Consider the following 15649-nt stretch of genomic DNA (forward strand, 5'->3'; position numbering starts at 1 on the left):
AAAGAAAATACTAATAATGCAAAAAATATAATTAAAAATGTTTTGCAGTAAAATAAAGTTTAAATTTATTATTCTATTTGCTCGCAAGTATTTAGTTCCATAGTATCACATTAATTAATGAATTTATAATAAAAGAACTAATAATTTTTTCGTTTGCAATATATTTATTTTCCACAATTAAATTTGGTTATTGCTCTCCAAGGATCCTTTGATTCTCCCCTTTTGTCAAATTTCATCAAATTTATTCTACCCTCTGCGCACCTCTTCCTTTTTGCTTTCGCGCATTTTGCCTTAAAATACAACAGCTGGAGGTGGGAGGGGAAAATAAATGGCAGCCAAACAAAGTGTTTAGAAGACGAGGTCAGTTTAGTTTTGCTAAAACTCGCAATGGCTTAACCGAAAACTGAGGGAATCGCACAACAACAAGGTCACATAGGCACATGAAGACCAATATTCCAGGTTTTATGAAACTCCATTGAAATTTTGTAGACTTATAAGGTGTTTTAATGGAATAAAAATTGCATAAATAAAAGTAAGTTTGCGTTAGTTTGGCTTGCTCTCTCGCGGCCACTGAATTCCTTTTTCACGTTTCAAACGGCTTTTCGAGTACATTGCCATCTTTTATTCGCAAATTTTCCGTTTGCCGAAAATTTTGTTTTTGATTGTTACACGTGTCAACTTGTCAAGTTGCAGTATTTTTCAATTATTTTGATTTATCACCATTAAAATATTTCAACACGTCTGTAGGATGAACGACTTAGAGCAACAGCAAGATGAGCTTGAAGCACTCACCAGTATTTACATGGAAGATGAGTTTGCTCTAAACAAAGCTAAGCCTGGCGGTGTATTCTTCACAAATCTCGACTTGCCCCCGAACTTCCAAGTAATTTACCGTCTTTTGAGCAACAAATATAAACCTGCCGCACCTCCCGGTGGCTCCCAGGGTAGCGTATTCAAAATTTGTATTTAATAAGTTGATGATGGGCACATTTTTTTCGCCTTAAACCACGCATTCAAAGAAGTTGATTACGTAAAAACTTTTTTCAGTGCGGGCAGACGAGAATGTTGCCACCGAGGACAACTTAAAATTTGAATCATTCCATGTGAAGCACTTGCCACCTATTGAACTATCTTTTGAGCTACCTGACAACTATCCATCCCAGCAAAAGCCCGACTTCATTTTGTCATGCAAATGGTTGACCAGAGGACAGGTAAATTATAATTATTCTCGTAAAAATTACGTAATAAACCATTTTTTACAGCTCAGTAAACTGTGTGCTCATTTGGATCATCTATGGGAGGAGCAAGTTGGGCTTGAAATTTTGTACGTCTGGACACAATTTCTGAAAGAGGAGTCCCTCAAATTTCTAGACATTACGTCTAGTCTAAACATCAGCCAAATTTACTCAAGACAGATCACAAGTTTGGAGCAGAAGAGAAGAAAGCAACTTGCCTTAAAGCAGCCGCAAGTGTGGAAGAAGAGAGAGGAGCGTATCAAGGTTGAAGGAGAGCGCAGGAAGGAAGTAAAGCTACCAGACGAAAGGGCGGTGCTAGATTTGCACCCGAGCGAATTTATTGTTGCCGTTCTGCAGAAGTATGACGAGGAGAAGAGTGAGGCTGTTTTCAAGAAGAGCAATCAGACATGCAATGTTTGTTTCTCTTCTAAATTTGGACAAGACTGCATCAGATTCGAGAAATGTGGCCACATATTTTGCAAGGATTGCATTCGTGGCTACTTCGAAGTGCAAATTAAGGATGGGCAAGTGAAATCTCTCAAGTGCCTTGAGGACAAATGTGACGTTGAAGCTCTTCCGTCTCAAGTAAAACTTTTAAAGAAAATTATTGCATTTATAACAAAAAATAAAAATTTAAATGTTTCAGGTGAGGCAGGTTCTTAGTGAGGAAACGTTTGCAAAGTACGATGCTGCCCTGTTAGCCGCAACTCTGGACACTATGATGGACATCATCTACTGCCCACGGAAGTCATGTCAGTACCCAGTTAGTGTAGAGCAAGGAGAAACAATGGGGAGGTGTCCCAGTTGCCAGTATGTCTTTTGCATTTATTGCAAGATGGCCTTTCATGGGCTTGAGCCGTGCCGACTCAAATCTGGTAAGTTTTTGTGCCTGAAATTTTCCCAGTAGGCTTTGAATTTGTTTTGTTCTTCCTTTAGATGAGCAACAGAGACTGATCAAGGAGTACACAGAAGGAACCGTAGAAGAAAAGACCGCACTGGAATTGCGCTATGGCCGTAGACAGCTTCAACGTCTAGTGGACAATGCATTGTCGGAAGAGTGGGTCACTGGCAACAGTCAAAAGTGTCCCCACTGCAATGTCTCCATTGAGGTGAGGATTGATCTACCTTAATTGAATTCGAGTTAATTTTCACCTCTTAGAAATCATCGGGATGCAACAAAATGACTTGTTGGCGATGCAACTCATATTTCTGCTGGATTTGCCAAAATGAGTTGGACCCTCGAGCTCCGTATCGCCACTTCAACGACCGCAACTCAAGCTGCTTCAACCGTTTGTTCGAAGGCATCGCAAATGACGAAGATGACTTCTTTGCGGATTTAGATATCCTGTGAGTACCCTGCAAAGTAGTTTAGATTCGCCTTCTCTACCAACCTAAACAATCATCATAGTGCCCATTCTCACACAACAAACTGGTTATAAAATATTTCCAAACATGACGAGGCATCTCAATTACAAATTTTTAACACATGCCAATCAAAATGGAGCATCCAATTGCATAATTCATTAAATGTGTCTTGTCTATTATGAACTTTAAATTTATAAGGTTTCCCAAAAATTCCAAATTTTTTTATGTTTGACTTTTTATTAACAATTGCTTTTTGTTCTTAGAAATGAAAATTATAGGGGCAACTGTTTATTGCAAATAGCTTAAGTAAAATTTGCTTTTCCCTTTTGTTGTTGTTTAAAATTTTGTCTTTTTTAGTTATTTCTGAAGCAACATTGGGTAATTTTCACAATTTTGTTTAATACTAACTATTTCACAATGATATTTAAAATAACGAGACGCAGAAAAACCATAGCTTGTCCATATCTGTCAAGCCACTGTTATATTATAATATCAAATTCCTCAACGTAGCGTAAACAAAAAAGCAATAATATGTAAGCTGGCATGTCAGTGCTTGAATCTGTGGCTTCGACCACGGTGGAAGCGGTTTTAACACACAATGCTATTTTCGTATCTTGCAAATTGGATGAAACATTTTTCAATACTTGTAAATTTTTTCTACTCTTTGGAAATTATTTAAATCAAATTTAAAGAACGCTATTTTCATAATGTGATACTAATTTTAACGTCATACAATGTTTTAAAAGTGGACACTCCGTAATGAAAGTCCATAGTAAAGTTGAACGATTAGGGCTGCACGGTTTTTCGGGTTGAATATTTTTAAAATATCAGGATGTTTTGAGACATGCGTAATTATATTATACACAAGCATCACTTATACTATAGGGCTTATCCAAGTTGATTTGTGAAACATATAATGCAAATATGCGCGACTTTACGGCGCTTGTTTGACCATGAAAAATGAATAAAAAAACACGTTGGGTGGCATCAAACACTTGAGAATTTTATTATCACCGTGTAAAATTAAAAAAAAATACCTTTTTGTGGCAATCGGCAGTTGCAGTCATTTAATTAAACGTGGAAGGAAATGAACAGGATTAGGAATACAAACAGGTAAATGATGAAAAAGGCCCTGTCAATAGCCGACGCAAACATGAGCCAGTCCCTGTGAGACAAATTAACTGGGCTGGACGTGCGGCGGCCTATAATATGCTGCTGGTCATGTTGGTCTTCAGCGTGGTCCCTCATTTCCTCTCCAATTGAGCTGAGATTGGTTGGCTGCATCTGAGGAGGGTGCAAAATTAATAAATTACTCCCAACAACCATGCAAGCTCTCTCTCTCTCTCTCTCTCTCTCTCTCTCTCTCTCTCTCTCTCTCTCTCTCTCTCTCTCTCTCTCTCTCTCTCTCTCTCTCGCGCGCCTCTCAGAATGCTTTCAAGTGTTCTTCAAATACGCACCGAGGGCAGCGGCCCGAGGAGCAGCACTGAACCTAGCCATCCTGACAGGGCCTGTTTGATGAACCAGGGTAGTGGGTGCGCACAGGTATTTTTTGAGATCCGTATAACCACCACCGACTCGATCAAGGCCAGAGCCACCATCGTCAGACACGATCCATAGAAGAGAACTGCGGACACGAAAAAATTGTTCAGTTAACTGAATATGTTAAGAAAAAATGTTAAATTTGATTCCAAAATTAAAAAAAAAAAATCTCAAATTTTGGAGGCAGGTCTCAAAATTTTAGAATTTTAGAGAATTTTGTGAACTTGTCGTAAAATACATCCAATGATCTTTTATTAATTTGAAACTTTGTTTATTACTAAACCAAATCAAGAGTCAAGAGCCTTATTTTTTAATCAAAGGAGCACCTATCAGTTTATTTTTTATTTTTTAACTCACTAAATTTTTCTATGAAAAATAAAATTTCCAACCGATTTTGCTCTCAAAAATAAATATCTCCTTCTCCTGTGCCCACTAATATGTCCTCTATATTCACCCCTCTTCTCCGTCGCACGCGGGAGCTTAATGTGATTGAAGTGCCACTTACTAATTAAAGGAGGCCTGTAGGCCATCTCTGGCAGTCTCTCACTGAACGACAGTAGCAGTATACAGATGATCACGGCTGTCAGGCCATTCAGAATGATTTTCTCCCCAGCGTGGCTCGGTAGCAGAAATGTGGCCAGAGTCAGCAAAACCACCACTGACGTGTCGAAACAGAATATTATTTCGTTTCTTCGCCCTGTAATTAATTTTTTTTACCTGTGGCCGGCGTGATGACCACCGTTCGGTAGGCTTCGGACCTCCTCCGCAATTGCAGGGTGTAGGTCACGTCAATGTACGCCTCCGGGCAGCAGTTGTAGTATTTGAGATTCCTCTGCTTTTGCACTCCCATGATTTCCCATTGCGAGTTGTTGTTCATCATCTCCAGCACGGAGTCGCCGTCATCAAGTTGCAGATCGATTTGCTCTCCGTCGTAGGTCCACGAGCCCAGCATCAGTGTGCATGTCTGAGTGTCAAATGGCCAGTAGTGCAGGTCGATTTGGCAAAATGCATGAAACTCGGCTGGGGGGACCCACAGCACCTGTCCGTCGTGCTGCACAATGCAGTGCGTGTTTCCGTAGTGGTCAACTTCACTGCCCTGGGCGCTACAGTACCAAAAATTTCACTTTATTATTTTTTCTGGACGGGTTTTTTTCTTGGGATTTTAATGATATGCACCTGTTGTAAAGGGTGATATCTGGCTGCCACACTTCATGGTCGGCTAAGTGAAGCGTTTCTAAATTTTCATAGTCCGAGGCGTTCCATTTCAACTTATCGTCATTCCACAACTGAAAATTGAAATTTACCATCAGAATTTTATCAGGCACATTTGGGTAAATAATTGAAATTGAATTTTAATATTTTTTTCTTGACTTTAACAAAATGTAATTGAAAATAATTTTAGCATGAGAATATTAAATTTTACATTCTTTTTTCCTTTCAACTGTTGAAAAACAAATTTTTTTCAATGGTTTTTGCAAATTTTTAGTTGATTTCCAATTATAAGAAGGCTTGAAAAGAATGGCGATTCTAAACAGTGATCAATATTGATGTTTTCATTCCCAGCTATTTTACAACTTTTAACAACTGGTATTCCAATAGCGATTGTGTGGCTTCTGTCTATTGAATAATATCAGTGCGTTAATGGGGGTTTGGGCAATCAAATAATCAGCGCTGCGACTGCTGCTGCGACACACCGGATGCACTGGAATCTTTCCAGCCACCACGTTATTATCAAACAGAGCCACATCAAACGCGTGTGTCAAGAGACACCAACGCGTATTTGCAAAATTGAATGCAGGAAAACTTTGAACTCTTGTTATCACACTGCCTGTATGCTATAATGTAGCTGACAAAGTCAAGAGAAAAAATATTCGGGTCAAAATGTTATCTCATTCTTAATGTGTTACTTTTTAATCTATTTTTTTTTTCATTTAATTGATTTCTCAAATATTTCAGTAGAATTGCATAATATTCGATACATAAAATAATTATAATAAGCAAAAACTTACCATTTTTGCCCAGGCGTATACAGTCAGAATTGAAGACATTTCATCCTAAAATTTTTGACACTTTTAAAAATAGTCAATTTTTTTTGTTGTTTTTAATTTGCATGCTTTCTGCAGTGGGAATGGGGGGTGCGCTTGCGAGCTGCATTTGGCCTACCAGATCAATATGCTTGAGATTCAGGTCAATGGTGACCACTGTGGTGTTGGTGTGGTGCGATGGCCGGGTGAATTTGTCGTAATCCGCGAGTAGCTCATGTTTCAGTTTGTCCACCGTCGTGTAATTCCACAACTTTGGAACTCCTATAATTTGCTGTATTTTGTCAGTCCACGTAAAATATTAATTTTCATACGCACCAGTTCGAGTTGTATGGGCCGCTGTCAAGATGGGCAATAGTAAGAACGGCAGAAGACCGTTCATTTCGGTGGTGTCTCTTCCTCTCTTGCGGTCCACGAAGCGGCTGAATTGAAAATGAACGCGCGCGAGAGAGGATGAGGAGGCAGGCATCGCTTATCTCAAAAGGCAGACGGAGCTATTATTATTATTTGCCGCTCTCCAAATGCACCCATTGTGACAGAACGAGAAAGAAGTGAGTGCTCGTTGCACACAATTAATTAGTAAATAAAATCTGTTGTCACAATGCGGCGAGCAATACACCTGCAATATAATTATTACATGTTGCATTTTGGATTGGATACTTCTGCAGTGCGATCAGCACAATGATAAAGTTAAACGAACTGAACATCAAATAATTTTACCTTTTTTCTTAAAGTGATTTAAAATTTTCAAATAATAATAAACATATATCAATTTGAATCAATTTTGTTTTCATTTTGGCACACACAAAAAACACTGGTTTCTCGCACACTATCTGAAAAATACGCCTCTTACTCTGACTCATCCTTTAGTGAGCCACATTGTCGCGAGATATATAGATAAATAAAATTTATTAACTTGCAACATATTTTTTTCAAGAGGAAAATGCGCTGCTGATATAATTTCAGTATAAAAATATTTATAAATAGTTGGCTCTGCCTTGCCCCCTTCATAAAGTAACTAATTGTGCAACGCACTCACGAAAATTAATATAGCTATTTATATTTTGGTGCGAGGCGATTTCTAACGTTCGCAATCAAATAGGGGGAAATTAAACTATAGTTTTTTTTGTCAGGCCAAGACAGTGTCTTATTGGCCTGTGCACTTTTGAGCCTGCAGAAGGCAAGCTCCAATCTTTTATCTGTCATCACAGTTTTCAACTTTATATATTTCAGAAAATATTAATATTTGAAACCCTTTTCTCCGTTCTATGATTGCTCATTTCTCAATTATTAAAAGGTTTGGTTTAAGAAAAGCTTAATATTTTGGAAGTGGTAAAAAATTAAAAAATCTGTTTTATTTAATATTTTTTACTTATTTACGGAGTATAATTGATACGTTCAAGGCCTATTTTCTGTGCACGAAATTACCATAAAACTGATGCTTTTCCTTACAAGACTGTGACGTAAAAGGTAATTATTTTGATCAAGTAGATCAAAGCGTATACAATGAAGAAAATTCGATCGATGGCTGAGGCGAACATTAGCCATTCCCTCTGGAATTCGCCCGAGGCGCCTTCGTTTTTACTGGTCTGGCCCTGGCCGGTCATTTCCTCGTCATTCGCCTTTTTCTGGACCTGACAAACGGGATAGGTCATGAAATATTCACAGAGATAAAGAGTAACCCTTACAGAATTTTTGCCGTTGAGGATGAAGGAGCCGAACCAACCGGAGAGCACCTGCTTGATGAATGGCGGAAGCGGGTGAGCACCGCAGCTTCTTGACATCTTGATCACCAAGACGGACTCAAAGAATGCGATCGCCACCATCAAAAGACTTGAGCCAAAGAACAAAACTAGTTGAAAAATGAGTTTTTCAGTTTGAATTAAACAAAGTTGTGTAAAACTGTTACCAATCAAAGGTGGGTTGCTTGCGATCGCTGGTAGTTTCTGGCTCATGGCAAAGAGTACAATGGTAATGACCAGGGTTGTAATTGCATTCAAGACAATTTTTTCACCGGCTTGGGTTGGCAGGATAAAAACGCTCAGAGACAAAATGATGATAACTGTAAGAGCGTAAAAGTTTAATTGCAGCATGGATTTAATATTTTATATTCAAAGGCACAAAAATAATCGATCAAATAAATATTATTAGAAGAATTTTCATATTTTTCCCGTGGTTTTTTTTTATTTTATAAATAAAATCTTATTTGCGTTGCAAAGATGGTCTTTTTGCTTTTAATTATATTAAAAATATAGACAAATACACACAAATTAATGCTTAAAAAATAATAAAAATTGATTAATTATAAAAAAAAAATGTAGGAAAGTTGCACATTAAATTAATTTTTCTACTTGAATTTGCAAAATATATTTAGAATATTTGATACTTTTTTTCATTTTTTCCTTTTGAATTTTTATTATTTTCATGTTTCTAAAATGGAACAAATAATTATGGAAAATTTTTAATTTTTTTATCTCATTAATTGGCTCATTGTTAGTTTCATACTATTATAACAATAATGTAATTACTTTTAATTTTTAATTTCATAGAGTAATTTCAAATAATATTCTCACCAAACGCTGGGGTCATAACAAGCGTTTTGTACATTTCAGGACGCCTTTGCAGAGTCAGGGTGTACGTTATGTCCGCATACTCTTCTTCGCAGCATTCGTATTTCTTAGCGTTTCGCTGCTTGTCCACGTTAACAAGGTGCCACTCGTCATTGGGCGTCATGTACTCCTGGTCATTCCAATCGGTGGACAACTGCAAGTCAATTTGCCCCACGTGGTGAGTCCACGAGCCAACGACGAGTTTGCAGGATTGTCTGTCAAACGGCCACAGCCGAAGGTCCAGCTTGCAATTCGTCTCGTAAATCGAAGGTGGCACCCAAAGGACGCTGCTATTGTTGTACACCAAACTGTATGTAGTGCCGTGTTGGTCGATCTTGTTTCCGACGGCACTGTCATTCATAAAATTTAATACAGCATATTTTTAAATTCAAACAAAATTAATTCAAAATTAAACCTGTTGTAAAGAACAACGTCAGGAATCCACAGTTCATCATAAGGAACGTGGAGAACCTTAAGATCACCATGATTGGCCGGGTTCCATGCCATTTTTTGGTCAGTCCACATCTAAAAAAAATATGTTTAAAATTATAATTAAATAAACTATCAGTCGCACTTTTTTGCATTTGTGGCTTGATAGGTTTATTCAATGTCATCTATTAGGGCAATATGCAATTTGAAATTGCGCTGAATATATTTCAAGGTTAAATCGGGGCTAGACTTCTTATTGTGAGCGAAAATATCAAGAATAATAAAGGGTGACCTCAACCGTCAAATTTATACACGACCGTCTCTCATTACAAAGTATAGTTCGGGTCTCAATTGATATTTATTTGACTACATCTCACGTAATTATATCTTTGTCGCGCGCACTTTGTGTGCAAAATTGAAGTGCTGTTTTCAAATGATAATATCCTGCTCTTTAATTCACGGGACCGGACTGTTGAATGGGCGGCATAATTGCGCACAGCTGCAACTTTCGCACGGAGTAACGCGACAGATGTAATTTGAATTGCTAAATATGTTTTCGGTATTAACTTACAAATTTCGCCCATCCGTTGACAGTCAACACTGACGACTTCTCGCACTAAAAAATGGTGAAAAGAATAATTTGAATAATCCCAGAGATTATTAGTGTAGACGTGTGTCATTCAAAAATGGGTCTAACCAAATCAAAGTGGATTATGGTGATGTCAAATTTGACGACAGTTGGTGTTGACTCCTCACTGGGGCGAATGGTTCTGTCATATTCGGCAAAAAGCTCTTTCTTCAGCTTTTCCGCTGAAGTCTTTGGAATCGGGACATCTGTCACAGAAAAGGAGAAGATATATACATTTTTAATTTAATTTAACAAAAAATATATATGCATTTTTTAATAAACTTTCTCAAAGCGTATTTAGGAATAAAATATGTAAAAAATATTTTGCGGATTCCTATAAAAAATAACAATAGTTAAGAAAAATTTAGAAAATAAAACTTTTTCTCTCACCATCTGCTTGGATGAGCAGCGGTCCAGCAAAGGCAAAAAGCAGTAGAAAGGCCCGCACTAGAGTGTGATCCATCGCGAGGACGGATTTAAAATGATGGCAGTGGCCGAATGCAAGCCTTAAACATCCAAAACGCCTATGGATCCATTGGTCATAATTCGAATTATTGCTGCTTTAGCATCTGGCGAGTGGACGCTGATACAACTCTTTGTGCTGCGGGCGTGTGAGCACCGCGCCTCTATCCATCTCGTCTCATGACGCGCATCCTTGACGGAGCCATTTATTAAATTAAGACGGGCAGCCCGCCTATTTTACTCTCTTGATCAACCAATTGTGCTAATTTAGAAGAGGAGCCACGTCTGGAATTCAAAGGGGTTATGATTTATGAGAATTCTTTGAAATTGCATCCGTTTAATGCCTGCGAGCAAACGGCTTTTGTGGACCCGAGGCACGTAGGCACATTTTATTGCTAATAAATGGAAGAAAGAGAATCATATAATGCTGCTGTAGCTCCAGAGACTCATAGAATTAATTCAGTTTTAATTAAGTTTGCTCAGATCAAGATAATGAAATTCCAGCGCTTGGCATTTTAATAAGTTATTTATATATTTAAGCATTTTTAATATTTTGATATTTTGATTGGGGGAAAATATAAAGAATGGATGAGATGATTTTGTTTTTTCTCAATCAAATCACCTAGCTTGATAATTGGATTTTAATAATGAGTATTCAATTTTTATTGACCGAGAAGAATAAATAATAATAATAATAATGTATATAATATAAAAATCTTAAAATAACCGCGTTTGATCTCTGCGGCTGCTTGTTGAAATGGTTGAATCGTGGGGCTGCTAGATACTGTGCAGATAACTTTGGTGCCAGCTCCCTGATTGAGAAGTTTGTGCTGCGACCCTGGCTATGCTGTTGGTGGACCAGAACAAGAAGCAGACACCGCGCGCTTTAATCTTGTCGGGTATAATTAACCGAAGAGTGGTGAAAGACACGCGTCAAAGGGAAAACTTTTTCTAATTACGTCGCGCTGCTCATCTCTGCGGCAACATATCGACGCTCACCATCGATTGATTTGGTCCACCTCCGTCCCGTGATATAACTCGTTTTCACATCCCTCGCGCTTAAATTCTTTCAGAGGGATCAAAAGCAAGAGCCAATCGCAGCGAAAATCTTGCCACGCCACGCAATTTACTCTGATTTAATTCTTTTGGGAAGGGATTTTTTACACCCTTTGACACTCGTTCTTTTTTATCTGAAAGTTCTGCTATAGATGTGTATATTAATCACAGATACGGATGATATATATGTGTGCCTAGAAATATCGATCCCACGAGATGAGGGGGAGCTTTCCTGTCCGTAGCACTTATTGCACCTGCACACAAAATACAAAATAACTAACAAAATATATGTTTCCATATTCCAGGGAAATGATTGATGGCCATATATGTGCTTCTGACAACTGATCAACTTGTTCTGGCATTTTCTGGTCGTTTTAAGCATTAGGAAATATTTATTTTTTTGTGGAACAAAATTATTGGTTAGTGAGGTTTTTTTTATTTTGATTTTTTTTTAGGGTCAGGCCAAGACAAAGTCTTGTCGACCTGTGCCCTTTATTAGTGGTGCAGAAGGCACCACACAATTTATTATTATTATTTATTTTTAATTTTTTGGTTCAACTTTATTTAAAAAATCATCATTTTCTGCTGGCATATCCTTAATTTTGGTCCATGCGATGATGACAAAACAAAGCTGTAAACTAAAAAAGACAGGTAAATGAAAATGATATATAAATTCTGAGAAATTATTATTTGCTGAATTTAATAATGCATTATCCAGAACATAAAACGCTTTACTGTTACAATTCAAGCGTTTATTCTAAGTGTACATTGTCATTTTTTATGTTGCGCTATCTTTATGAATGACGAATATGTATGAAAAATACGTGGCATGACGCACACCGAATATTTGTGTCGTGATGTCGTCAAAAGCAGCGTGGAAAAGTTTACGTGTGTGTTGTGCACTTTTGTGCTCATTACTGCGTGCAACGTGCCACCGTATATTATAATGGTCACAACAGAAGCATTGTTCAAACACGCTCATTGTACTCCAAATGGGAATAATAATAATACACACATATTCAATCCGCCGGTTCGTCATTCACGATGGCTCTATATGTTGGTAAAAAGCAGAGCAGAGAGCCCTTCTCCATGTCTTCTTCAACACAACAAATAATTCTCATTATAAACGAGCCGATGACAACACGCAATAAAAATCCAGTTCCGACTTTTATTATGTTTTATTGCTGTCCATCTCTTGATTCCGCTCCACCGGTACTACTTGTTCTCTTCTGTTCTATTCTCTGCTGATATACGTTTTTTACCCAAGCGAGCCGTGCAGCTCCAATTGGAGAGCACCTCTAGTTCTCTCTATACCTCATTTCCAAGTTCGCTCATTTCACAGAGAGTTTCCTTTGCCGCCGCTCGAGAAGAAGGATACGGCTCTCTAGTGAGTTTTATGCGGCGCTGAACACGCCAAGCACAGCACCACCAATATTATCCCTCAGCTCTTTAATTTTGTTCTTTGCTTTGCCTCTTCACCCTCTGCTCCACCCTCGCAAACTATATGGAGGGATGAATATTATGTGAAAACAATTTTCTTTCTTTCGTCTCTCATACTAACTCGATTTTGAACAAAATATGAAAATGTTCATTATAGGAAGGCGGGTCCTATATGTAACGCTATAGAAACTCTCGTAAAAAATGACAAACCAGGTAACTCTAGAAAAACTGTTATGCTTTCATTAAGTTGAATTTTTATAAAAATGTATGTAAACTAAACTTAAAATTATACAGAAATAAATTATGTATGTACGTTCGGCATATGTTGAAAAATATTTGTACATTCGGCTTTTGTTGAAAAAAGTTCTACATTCGGTTGATGTAGAAAAATAGTTCTACATTCGGCTTTTGTTCTACATTCGGTTGATGTAGAAAAATAGTTCTAAATTCGGCTGATGTAGAAAAATAGTTCTACATCCGGCTGATGTAGAAAAATAGTTCTACATTCGGTTGATGTAGAAAAATAGTTCTACAAATCTACATTCGGTTGATGTAGAAAAATAGTTCTACATCCGGCTGATGTAGAAAAATAGTTCTACATTCGGTTGATGTAGAAAAATTGTTCTACATTCGGCTGATGTAGAAAAATAGTTCTACATTCGGTTGATGTAGAAAAATAGTTCTACATTCGGCTGATGTAGAAAAATAGTTCTACATTCGGCTGATGTAGAAAAATAGTTCTACATTCGGCTGATGTAGAAAAATAGTTCTACATTCGGCTGATGTAGAAAAATAGTTCTACATTCGGCTGATGTAGAAAAATAGTTCTACATTCGGCTGATGTAGAAAAATAGTTCTACATTCGGCTGATGTAGAAAAATAGTTCTACATTTGGTTGATGTAGAAAAATAGTTCTACATTCGGTTGATGTAGAAAAATAGTTCTACATTCGGCTGATGTAGAAAAATAGTTCTACATTCGGTTGATTTAGAAAAATAGTTCTACATTCGGCTGATGTAGAAAAATAGTTCTACATTCGGCTGATGTAGAAAAATAGTTCTACATTCGGTTGATGTAGAAAAATAGTTCTACATTCGGTTGACGTAGAAAAATAGTTCTACATTCGGTTGATGTAGAAAAATAGTTCTACATTCGGTTGACGTAGAAAAATAGTACGACATTCGGCTGATGTAGAAAAATAGTTCTACATTCGGCTGATGTAGAAAAATAGTACGACATTCGGCTGATGTAGAAAAATAGTTCTACATTCGGTTGATGTAGAAAAATAGTTATAAATTCGGCTGATGTAGAAAAATAGTTCTACATCCGGCTGATGTAGAAAAATAGTTCTACATTCGGTTGATGTAGAAAAATAGTTCTACATCCGGCTGATGTAGAAAAATAGTTCTACATTCGGTTGATGTAGAAAAATTGTTCTACATTCGGTTGATGTAGAAAAATAGTTCTACATCCGGCTGATGTAGAAAAATAGTTCTACATTCGGTTGATGTAGAAAAATTGTTCTACATTCGGCTGATGTAGAAAAATAGTTCTACATTCGGTTGATGTAGAAAAATAGTTCTACATTCGGTTGACGTAGAAAAATAGTTCTACATTCGGCTGATGTAGAAAAATAGTTCTACATTCGGCTGATGTAGAAAAATAGTTCTACATTCGGTTGATGTAGAAAAATAGTTCTACATTTGGTTGATGTAGAAAAATAGTTCTACATTCGGTTGATGTAGAAAAATAGTTCTACATTCGGCTGATGTAGAAAAATAGTTCTACATTCGGTTGATGTAGAAAAATAGTTCTACATTCGGTTGATGTAGAAAAATAGTTCTACATTCGGCTGATGTAGAAAAATAGTTCTACATTCGGTTGATGTAGAAAAATAGTTTTACATTCGGTTGACGTAGAAAAATAGTTCTACATTCGGTTGATGTAGAAAAATAGTTCTACATTCGGTTGACGTAGAAAAATAGTACGACATTCGGCTGATGTAGAAAAATAGTTCTACATTCGGCTGATGTAGAAAAATAGTACGACATTCGGCTGATGTAGAAAAATAGTTCTACATTCGGTTGATGTAGAAAAATAGTTATAAATTCGACTGATGTAGAAAAATAGTTCTACATCCGGCTGATGTAGAAAAATAGTTCTACATTCGGTTGATGTAGAAAAATAGTTCTACATCCGGCTGATGTAGAAAAATAGTTCTACATTCGGTTGATGTAGAAAAATTGTTCTACATTCGGCTGATGTAGAAAAATAGTTCTACATTCGGCTGATGTAGAAAAATAGTTCTACATTCGGCTCTTGTTGAAAAAAAGAACAAAATTTTAATACAAAAACAGAAATATTTTTGTCTTTTTTATCGATGATTGTACAGAGCGGAATTTTCAGAACCTGTTGGAACAGGCTATGAATCTGTTATGTAAACTTCTCTAGAGGATCATTAAAAACATCCTTCTTTTCAAACCTTTTACTTTGTTGTTTTTATAAGATTTTCAGCAATTTTGAGAAGTTGCACAAATCAAAATAAATAATTAATTATTTGATAGCAAGTATTAACTCCTTTCAATTTATAGAAACATATTTTTATCTAGTTTTGCGATCAGATCATCGGAGGATGAAAATTCGTCATCTACGTAACACTGAAAGAGAAAGGGGGTCAAATAAAATCTGATATGATCTCTTATCGCGACTTGAGTATTTCATCATCGGAGGAAGGAGTGGAAGAACGTGATCCCATCAGGCGCACGCGGTGATCCGACTCTCGGCAGTGAATGAGCGAGCGAGAGCAATCGCCTGCAATTTCGAAAAGCCGTCAACCCGCTCGTC

The 15649-nt window shown here is 37.1% G+C and overlaps 3 protein-coding genes across 3 annotated transcripts; 1 reads left to right on the forward strand and 2 right to left on the reverse strand.

Annotated features, from left to right (window-relative positions):
* The first annotated feature begins 299 nt into the window (after positions 1-299).
* LOC132194142 (E3 ubiquitin-protein ligase RNF14-like) lies at positions 300-3592 on the forward strand. Its single transcript, XM_059615257.1, has 7 exons — positions 300-459; positions 748-944; positions 1048-1211; positions 1263-1820; positions 1882-2110; positions 2172-2344; positions 2395-3592. The coding sequence occupies exons 2-7, from the start codon at positions 749-751 to the stop codon at positions 2584-2586; spliced, it is 1512 nt and encodes a 503-aa protein (XP_059471240.1). The 5' UTR covers positions 300-459; position 748; the 3' UTR covers positions 2587-3592.
* LOC132194151 (neuronal acetylcholine receptor subunit alpha-10-like) lies at positions 3583-6633 on the reverse strand. The gene is made up of 8 exons (XM_059615270.1): positions 6500-6633; positions 6303-6445; positions 6149-6193; positions 5316-5425; positions 4857-5242; positions 4645-4797; positions 4058-4224; positions 3583-3884 (listed from the first exon to the last, which is right to left on the reverse strand). The coding sequence occupies exons 1-8, from the start codon at positions 6561-6563 to the stop codon at positions 3672-3674; spliced, it is 1281 nt and encodes a 426-aa protein (XP_059471253.1). The 5' UTR covers positions 6564-6633; the 3' UTR covers positions 3583-3671.
* A 934-nt stretch (positions 6634-7567) lies between these two features.
* Positions 7568-10467, reverse strand: LOC132194162 (neuronal acetylcholine receptor subunit alpha-2-like). The gene is made up of 8 exons (XM_059615282.1): positions 10238-10467; positions 9917-10053; positions 9791-9835; positions 9206-9315; positions 8755-9140; positions 8091-8243; positions 7870-8033; positions 7568-7815 (listed from the first exon to the last, which is right to left on the reverse strand). Exons 1-8 carry the CDS (start codon positions 10308-10310, stop codon positions 7630-7632), a joined length of 1254 nt encoding a protein of 417 aa, XP_059471265.1. The 5' UTR covers positions 10311-10467; the 3' UTR covers positions 7568-7629.
* Between the last annotated feature and the right edge of the window lie 5182 nt (positions 10468-15649).

This window comes from Neocloeon triangulifer, unplaced genomic scaffold (assembly GCF_031216515.1).
Source record: "Neocloeon triangulifer isolate White Clay Creek 2 clone unplaced genomic scaffold, ASM3121651v1 ptg000001l, whole genome shotgun sequence".
NCBI classification, from domain to species: domain Eukaryota; kingdom Metazoa; phylum Arthropoda; class Insecta; order Ephemeroptera; family Baetidae; genus Neocloeon; species Neocloeon triangulifer.

Bases quoted from the DNA above. Each gene is read 5' to 3' on its own strand.
- LOC132194151 (XM_059615270.1), bottom strand. From the start codon at position 6,563: ATGAACGGTCTTCTGCCGTTCTTACTATTGCCCATCTTGACAGCGGCC. The intron at 6,446-6,499 runs GTGCGTATGAAA...AGCAAATTATAG, and splicing joins GGCCCATACAACTCGAACTG to GAGTTCCAAAGTTGTGGAAT. The intron at 6,194-6,302 runs GTAGGCCAAATG...CAAAAATTTTAG, and splicing joins ATCTCAAGCATATTGATCTG to GATGAAATGTCTTCAATTCT.
- LOC132194162 (XM_059615282.1), bottom strand. From the start codon at position 10,310: ATGGATCACACTCTAGTGCGGGCCTTTCTACTGCTTTTTGCCTTTGCT. The intron at 9,836-9,916 runs GTTAGACCCATT...ACCATTTTTTAG, and splicing joins CCATAATCCACTTTGATTTG to TGCGAGAAGTCGTCAGTGTT. The intron at 8,034-8,090 runs GTAACAGTTTTA...TTTTTCAACTAG, and splicing joins AAGCAACCCACCTTTGATTG to TTTTGTTCTTTGGCTCAAGT.
- LOC132194142 (XM_059615257.1), top strand. From the start codon at position 749: ATGAACGACTTAGAGCAACAGCAAGATGAGCTTGAAGCACTCACCAGT. The intron at 2,111-2,171 runs GTAAGTTTTTGT...TTCTTCCTTTAG, and splicing joins GCCGTGCCGACTCAAATCTG to ATGAGCAACAGAGACTGATC. The intron at 2,345-2,394 runs GTGAGGATTGAT...TTCACCTCTTAG, and splicing joins ACTGCAATGTCTCCATTGAG to AAATCATCGGGATGCAACAA.